This window comes from Aulostomus chinensis, chromosome 17 (assembly GCF_037954235.1).
Source record: "Aulostomus chinensis isolate RoL2024-O1b breed Wild chromosome 17, RoL_Achi_v1.0, whole genome shotgun sequence".
Taxonomy (NCBI): Eukaryota; Metazoa; Chordata; class Actinopteri; order Syngnathiformes; family Aulostomidae; genus Aulostomus; species Aulostomus chinensis.
In genome coordinates, this window is record NC_141336.1 from 4251235 (window position 1) to 4260639 (window position 9405).

General features: G+C 41.2%; 1 protein-coding gene across 6 annotated transcripts in view; it reads right to left on the bottom strand.

The window, feature by feature from the left end:
• The window catches only part of letm1 (leucine zipper-EF-hand containing transmembrane protein 1), a 32007-nt gene extending 22664 nt beyond the window's left edge, over positions 1–9343 (bottom strand). For all 6 annotated transcript variants that reach the window (XM_086182207.1, XM_086182206.1, XM_086182205.1 and 3 more), the window contains exons 1-3: positions 9019–9343; positions 1973–2030; positions 1210–1702 (exon numbers count right to left, since the gene is read on the bottom strand). In XM_086182207.1, the coding sequence (XP_086038333.1) occupies positions 1210–1702; positions 1973–2030; positions 9019–9103 (636 nt within the window). In that variant the 5' untranslated portion in view covers positions 9104–9343. The remainder of the gene's footprint in view (positions 1–1209; positions 1703–1972; positions 2031–9018) is intronic.
• Positions 9344–9405: the final 62 nt, after the last annotated feature.

The following is a 9405-nucleotide window of genomic DNA, read 5'->3' on the forward strand; positions in this document are numbered from 1 at the left end:
ATCCTTATGGAAACTAGATCAGACGGGCTTTCCTTCACTTGAACTAACAGGGTTCCTACGCCTTTTCTAAGATCAGATTCAAGCACTTTTTCAGCGTTTCAAAAGATTTTCCAGCATCTTGAGGCTGAAGTCTACATATCAAAATGATAAATGTTTTTGTCAGAGTGAGACTTCTTATACCATGGTACTTCATCATGCATGACTGTAGTATTTTGGAGAAAATTCTGACCAATTTATTTAATCCTCGAAGTTGTCCGTAGTTGTTCAATTTTGTACCAGATTTGTTTGATAAATTAAATCTACCCAAAATTTATGAGGGATCAAAGCGAACACAATGGTCATCATGGGGATCATCATGGGCAAAGCAACTTTAAACGCTAAACTTCCAAAATTTGGACAGACACCAAACCCAAACACAACTTTTATTCCAGATTTATTCAGTCTGGAGCTGTATCTCAAATCCTTCCTCAGATTCTATCCCAGGTGTCAGGTGACACAGACCACTTCTATGCATCCACTTTTGAGCTACTGTCTCCCCCATTTTCAATAAACTCCAGCACCTGTGGGTACCCTGAACTCGTGGCTGAGTAATTTGTGGGATAGTTCATACCATATTATATTTGTACGGACAGAAAACACTACCTAATCCAAAAAAAACCCTGAAATTATTGAAACCATTGAGAAGGTTAAGACCTACTCAAAAAAGAAAAATTACAGTCATAAAATCTTGCTGCATGCCTGCAAATTCATATGCCGAATCGTTTTGTAGAGATGAGATGGTAGAACTGTGACAATAGGAACCTTTACATAACGATTCTACAACACTGCAATAAAAATGAGCCCATCATGATGACACTATGTTTGTTTACACAGAATCAAACAACACTGGCATTGTAGCATCCCAGCGTTTGAATTCAAATGGCATTCCTTTCCATTACAGTCCATATAAGCTAGGACGTTGTGACAGTGTGCTTTTGACCTCTGAAAGGCATGGATATAGATAACACTTGATTTAGAGACTACATCTGTCCCTAAAAACACTTGAGAGCCCACGGCTGTGCTACTACAGGACAATGGTAGGACTGCATGAATGTCAGGTGGTAAATACAGGAATGAACATAACAAGACAGTCATGTTCCAAGGTACTTTTCCTAAAAAAAAAAATCAGAGCAATGAGAACTTCCCTTGCTGCCTTTCTCCTAGCCTCACCTGTCTCCTCTCACGCCGGGACAGGGCATTTCCGTTAAGCACCCTCCACAGCATTCGCCCAGTAATGGTGACATCAACCCAAAGCAGTCTGAAGCCGTGGTAGTAGTGTTTGATTTCCTCTATAACCCGTTGTCGCAGTGTCCGTCTGACAGGTTCAACATCAAGAGTGGGACTGTAGACCGGGCCTCCTTCCTCTAGCTTCTTTTTCTTGTCCTTCAAGGAACGCAGAGACTTCTCTACCTTTGAGTCATCCCATCTCCTCCCTGAGATGTGTATCCACCTCACGCCGGGGATGTCCTGCTGCCACGCTCTCGTCCACTGGGACCCAGCTGTAACAGGAGAGTACGAGGAAGGGGAGGCACCTGAGGCTAAAGCGCAATAGAGCCGCTGTGAGTTCGGGTTCTGGCTGGGGCCAATGGATCTTTCTGACCCATGGAGGGATGGGTCAAAAGAAGAGACCTGAGCCATGTTGCCAAGTCGAAACCCATCAAGACTAAGGAGACAAAGAAATAGGATGCAGGGTCAAAAAAAAAGTTTGTTCAAATCTTTTTTTGTGTTCTTCATTTTCAATCAATGGACTTTTTAAGTGACCAACTGTCTCAGCTGTAACGTAATATTTTAACACTTCTAAGTCTTAAAATGTCTTAAAATGGTACTTTATACAACATAGTAGAGCTGAAGATGATGTGTTTTCATGTTATAGTAGTTATAGTATATAAAATAATTCAAAAAACTCTGAAAGTACCATATTTTATTGCCTTACCTTTGACTGGAGAGTCGTAACGCTGTGCAGCTGAAGCATGCACCATCTTGTAGTTTCCCTGAAAAGAAAAGAAAAACAACAACACGTGAGCAGCTGTGCACTGATAACACATTAAACAGCCAGGAACAGATGCAGGCGCACGCACGCACGCACACGCACACACACACGCACACACACACAGGACATCTCCTTCGGAGGGGTAGGTTAACACCAGCAGCCATCTGCAGACTTTGCACTTTACTGCAGCGTTACTCATGAATTTAAAGAATAGAGAGTTTTCACCTTGCTTGGCAAAACACAATGAAAGCCGATCCAGCTTGTTTCCAGATTGGAAGAAGTACAGAACCAGAATATGCTGAGACCTGAGGAACCTTAAAGAGACTTGAAATGACTCCGAGGACCATCAAAACTGACATCTCTTCTTCGATTCTTCAATGGCCCTCTCTGTAAACCCTACCGACCCATAAACGGCTTCCAAATTCTGCGTCAAAGGAAACTGACAATATTATAGTTTTTCTTCTTTGGACAGTGGTTCCTGACAAAAGTCTTGTACCCCTTGAAACATTACACCACCTGCTGTGTACCCCCTCTCCCTCCACGGATGGTGTTAGCAACCAGTGGCAAGGCTAGCACTGCTAAGATTAAGGGGGGAGGGGGTTGTTGAGAGGATATCATGATTTTTTGTCGTTCCACATGAGGTCTTACATCTTTGATATCACTCATCTATGAATACATTCAATGTTTAATACATGTATTATTTATGTTGATTCATGAGCACAAAGTAACATTCCTGCCAGCTCTGTTTTATGGTAGTAAAGTAAAGTAGGTAGGCAGTAGTTTGTCGTGTTTTGCCAGTACTGTCTCTGTATTGCATCACGGTACCATGACAAACTTTAAAGTACCAGCAAGCTGCTCAGATGAAGTTGCTGCTGAGGTGAGCATCAGTGCTGCAACTACCTTTTATCTTCATGACTGATTAATCTGTTGATTATTTTTTTGATTAACACATATATTGTTTTTTCTAAAAGAACTGTCAATCGGTGCTATATTAATGTTCCATTTTGCCCACAAACAAAAGATATTCAATTTGCTATCAACTGAGAGGTAAAAACACCTAAAAATATCCCCAACTGAGAGGCTCTACTGAGATCATTTAGACTTCTATCTTTAAACAATGACTCAAACAATTCATCATCATAATAGCTGAAAACCATTTCAAGTTTTGCAAATAGTTGGTTAATCGTTGCTGCTTTAGGTTAGTGTCCAAAACATTGTCATATCCACGTAGTAGAGGCAAAGAGATGGCAACTCCTGATTACAGCATCCACACATTTAGCAAAACTGTACAAAGAAACCCTTTAGAGACCAGTCTGTATGTTGTAGTTACAATTGTTAGTTTTGTTGTTCTTAAACCATTTCAGACATACTCTTACTGCTTTTAAATTACTTTCAATCATAGTTTTCTGTGTACACATCTACCGAGTGTGTTATATAACTCTTCTAGCAAGATCTTTTCACTTCTGCGTCCTGAGGGCAAGATATTCCCACCCTGTGAGGCCCTCAGAGGGGCTCCTAAACCACACAGGCTGTGGTTGGTGTGAGGCCCTAGTAGAGAGAGAGAGAGAGAGAGAGAGAGATAAAGAGAGAGAGAGAGAGAGAGAGACGGAGGAGTGGTGAGTCACTTCCAACCAATAACCTCAGAACAGATGGCCTGGCCCCGCCTCTCCTCTGCGGCTCACATGGCTGACTGGACTGAACCCAGCAAGGCCTGACTGAGCATGATGGGCCACTGCTGGCGGCCAGGAGGACGCAGAGTTTACTGGAACAATGTCACCTTCCGGACTGAGTGGCCACGCAGCTACTGTGGCTGGTTAGGAAAACTCTGGAAATACTGTGGGTGACCCGACCCCGCACTGTTCCCCTGTTTAATCTGCTGCTGTGGGGTTATCTCTGAAGTTATTTTACACCTTTGGTTTCAAGAACTTGATCATTCACCAATTCTCCCTGAAGAGCTTCTCTGAACTGTTACACTGCATTTTATTAATGATAAATCTTTTCACCAGCATCATCGATCACAACACTGCTGGTCATAAACTTTGGAGATCAAGTATATTGTGAATACAGGACACTTTGTTTTCCCCTGATACAACATCAAATGATGTTTCATGTGCATACAGCTTCAAACTCGCGTCATTATAGTGATAAAATCCTTAATATGCCAATTACTAAAGCTGGTTTTACTTGTTTTAGAAGTAAAACTTTGCTTTCATTGTCTCTGGCAATGTGACTGTTACTCAACTGCTCACTGTCTTGGGCTCCATTCATTAAAACTCATTTCAGAAAATGCAAAACAATTCTCTGAAATCTAATTTCATTTATACAGCCCCAAATCACAATGTGCTTCAGTGGGCTCTACATTCTCTGAGGTGTGATCCTCTCTGCTCTCAGACCCTCAGTTGGAGTAAACACTGAATGATGAATAGAGAAAGAGCGGAATACAGATGTTGCTACTACGTGCAGCAATATTATTGCTCTTATCATATATGCATAATGTAGCAGCTACCTGCTGACCTGATCAGTATCTATAGCCATATATCGGCCATGTGAAACACCGTATCGCTCAACCTCACACTGGCGGACAAATAAAGAAATCCCTTTAACAAGGGAGAAGGGAAGACACCTTGAAAAGCCTAAGAGGATGAGCAGACTTGCAGTAGAAGCTGGAGGTATTTTGTCCTTGACCTTGATGTGGTCTTGATCTCCCTGTCTACCTTTGGAGGACCATATGATGACGCTCCACCCTACCTGCAACAGCTCCCACATGTGGGACCTGCACCCGGCTGACTGAGAGGTGCTAAACTGGTGTCTAATAACACTTCCACATGCCCGTATGAGCAGCAGATCCACCAGACTCGGGGTCATTTTGGAGGCAGAGTGAGATCACGCCACTTTTTTCTCAGCCCTTCCATGCACAAGACAAAGACATACAACTTTGAAAGTATTATGCCGGATACAGATATCATCTAAAACGTCCTTTGTTTTGTTAACAGCATGAGCTCCTCTGTGAGTGAGACAGTGGCAGCAAACAAATTGGACAGTTGGTAGGACCTGATAATTGGTTTACTGACTCAGCACCTCCCATCACAGATGTTTCTTTGCAGTGTATCCAGCGTGCTGCAGGGACACCAAACACAAGCTCTCTCTCTGAATCCAGTATTATTGTGAGATTCTGACTTTGCTGTAGTGTTAAGCTCCACATTGGCCCCTTACCAACAAATAAAGGCTTGGAAAATCAAGTGTCCTCTATACTTTTTTGTGTATCCATCAGGCAACCTTCGGTCTAGAACACATGATGGTTCTGCTTCACTTGCTGCATGTAGGTTTACCAGATCTTGCATCTCTTCCAACACATCCAATAAAACTGGTGTCTTTGGCTCAATACCTCTTGGATTACACTCTCACTCAATAAACCTGGTATGAATCCAAAACCTGGGAATAAGCAGGTATTAATAAAAGGTATGCATCCAAGTCAACGTGTTTGCGATTACAGGCCTAAAATAAGGTCTGTGGTGAACACCAGCCAAAGATATTTTAAGTTTTTATTCTAAAAGAGCAAAAGTGTCAGTTAACACCACACTTGTGAATTTGAGGTGGTTATGTGGCTTAAAAAGCATGGGGGAGCTAACAAGTGGTTAAACAAGACTCCAAAGGTCCTCACAGATATTACATGTCATCACGCCAAAAACAGAAAAAGCATCAAGTCAGTTGTGGGGATGCTGAAGTCATACATCTCTGCTGTAGTTCATAGCATAACACTAGCTTTGTACTGAAATGTATTCAACCAAAATACATTTTTGAAGATTATCATGCAGATTGAAACATACAAGTCAAACCAACTTTTGTTCAACACAGAACTTAAGTTTGTCAGTTGTCAAAAAAGCAACCTGAAAAGCCCAAAGGCTTTTGGTCAAGGGAACCTGCTGATGCCAACTTCTGGATTGGCCAGCAGAAGTAAGTCATCCTTGTGTCATTGTATTCCTGGAAGTGCAATCTAAGGATGTGGCCCTCTTTCAAGACCAATAACTGGACCAACTCTAAATCTGACCTATTCAAGGATATCATCATTGTTAATATGCCTGATTTTTTTTTCATTAAGTTCCACGTGCCGGAGAAATAAATGACAATGTAAAAGAACTGAAGGGATTCTTCCATGAACTTGGTTTGGCCTGCAGCTGTGACGAACAGCGATATTAGCTACTAAATAACATCATCATGGTACCGCATGCATCAGGGAACCTATGAGATCTTCATTTGTGTCAAATCTCACAACTCATCTTTGAGAATTCGGAGGAGCAGAGAGAGCCTGGCTGCCATAGCAACGAGCATGCTCACACACTGCAGTGAAGTGAGAGGCTGTCCTGAGATGACCTGAATCCCAAATCATGTTTTGCTCATTTGGCAGAAGGGTGGAGTGTCCCGAAGGGACCTGTCTCACCAGGAGATAAACCAAACGATGCAGTGTTAATACAGAGCAACCAATCATTTATTGCTTAAAAAATCTTGAACATAGAGAATATAATAGACTGTCTGAAACAGTTGCCTCAGCTTAAATAAAACAACAACATAAAATACACACACAGCGACACACATCCTTACTATGCACCCTCACACAAATACCCAATGCTGCTCATGTGACATCATGCATTGGAATTGTATTGTTTATCACTTAATTACCTGACACTATCAGATAATACTCTAATCTTTACTACTTTTGACCTTACATCCTTTCGTTGGATGAAAGATACATGCTCACAAGTGTGCAGAGACGACATGCAGGTTGAAGTCCAACAGTGAAAGCTCACTGGGCACTATTAGCACGGACCATGATCATCATTTTAGGAAACACACTTATTTGAATCAGACAAGAAGCCACATAGCCTTCTGTCCTCTGAGAGCTGAAACTCATGGAGACCAACTGACCGGTATTTAGCTTAGCACACTGAATGATGGTGGTTGGAACTGTAACTTTGGCCAACAAGAAGCGCCGCATTAAATCCCTACACCCAGTCAGGAAAGTAGTTCTGACTATGTGTCTCGTGCTAAAATGATTGTTTCTTCTAGTTTTAAATTGTCATGTAGAGCCCTAATTATATTCATGCAGGTGAAGTGTGTTTAGTGAAAAATTGCATTTTATGGCTTCATTTAGACGCTAACACTACAGATCCACTACCATTCTTTGTGCTAAGCTAACTGGCTACCAGCGGGTCCCTGAAGGTCTCAGCTCCATAATGCAGCACAGGGGAGAGCAGGGAATCGATCTTCATATCTGGCTCCAGTAAGGATGGACAGTAAGCACATTTGTCATGGTATCAACTAACATACACTTGTGAAAATGTAACAGCCCTCATAATCACAGAGGGCGACAAACAGAGTCGGGTAGAATAGAAGAAGCTCTGTCCTTTCCTTGTGGAAGTCCTGCAACTTGTCTGATAATGTGGGCCTGCAGCCAACCTTCCACCGCAGACAGACAGACAGACAGATTCTCATCTTGACCCTCGTCTATTTATAAGCTTGGCATCAAAGCACAGGGTAAATGATGTACGGCTATCATGACTTCTGGGCTATAATGACGTCCTCTTATATAAGAACTAACTTGTCATTCATGCTGTGCACAAATGTTTGGCCGAGGGGTTTCCTCACACCCAGTTCGTCTGATCCAGGACCAGTCAGATGGGGAGAGACATTTGAATACCAAATGTGACCACTCCTCTAAACTGATGGGGGCACAGATAAATGGTTGAAACAATTAGAGTGCTTCTATTGCTATCGTATGAAATCATATGTGAAGTTTTAGGGTTCTGTATTGTGATGCAATCTAGACGCCAATAGAATGACCTTACAGTCATGCTTAAGGATTCACATCTTATGAAGCTTGGGCATAAATGATTATCGACACATACTCTCATATCTCCTTCCTTATTAGCCAATGCCAAAAAATTTGTCACTGCTGACTCATTTGCTGGTGACTGTTTATAATTGACACATTTTCCTCTGTTCATATGAGTTTACAGTTGACAGTGGAATTTAGTTGCTTATCAGACTCATCAATCAAATTACAGATGCCCTTAAGTCACATTTGGGTTTTTTGTTTCCCCATCCAGGAATTGCAAATATAGGGAAGTAAGTAGCCACATTTTATGTGATGAATCTTCTATAAAAATATATATATATATATATATATATATATATATATATATATATATATATATATATAAATATATATATATATATATATATATATATATATAAATATATATATATAAAAAATATATATATATATATATATATAAAATCAGTTGGTTTAAAGGATGAGGAATGCATTATCTGTATCATAACTAGAAATTAATGCCTGTTTTTAAATCCACGAAATCCTGCAGAGCTCTACATTTACAGCATCACCACCCCTTTGAAAGAACCTCTGCTTGTTGTGGTTCCACCTCACCAACACACAACAATAAACAATGAGGATAAAGGAGGATATCAGCAAAAAATTTGGAAATCACCAAAACATGGCTTCTTTTGTGTCAAATCTGACAAAACATCTTGAATAGGTGAGCATATCTTGTGTATGGTGAAAAAATAAAAGAGCCTGGCTGCCATAGCAACGAATTTGCTCCCAGACTGCAGTGTCCTGAGATGACCTGGATCCCAAAATATGTTTTGCTCTTTTGCGGGAAGAATTAGGTGATATACCGTGTACATTCATGTCGCATGGCTGCAAAAGAAGTTGTTCTAACAGTACAGTAATGATTATTGCTTAAAAATTAATGAGAAGATATTCATATGCCCAGTTTCTGCTAAAAGACTACACTGTCACCTTGAGTCCCACACCAGCTCACTGAAAACTCAGACTTGACCACCGACGTTTTCACAGACGACTCCTGTAACATACGTGCTAATGACACCAAGCTATTAGATAGCTTACTTTGTCTAAATTGACATAATACACAATACTTCACTGTGATATAAGAGTATGTTAATCTTACCTTTGCCTTTCCGGAAATCGCTCTTCAGCGATCGGGACGTCTTCATTAACGGTGCCCTAGACCTCGTAAACAGGATTAACGCCATGCGGAGGCTTTCCGTCGAAACCGGCTACCTTTAACAGCAATTTACAATAACTTACCGGCTAGTTGCCCTTTAGCTAGCAACTTTTAGTTCGAGAAGTACAAACGTAAAAGACCGCTAAATGTGTACATAAATACCAATACTTTTCAACGGGTTTAACAAACTACGACGCGTAAATAACTGTACATTGGAAAATGTAGCCCCATGTCATGCCCTTCCCTTCTACGCGGATGACAGCGAGCCAGCCCTCTTCAGTGACGTCAATCCAATGTAGCATCAGGAGCTTCAAGCTAACTGGGGTCAGT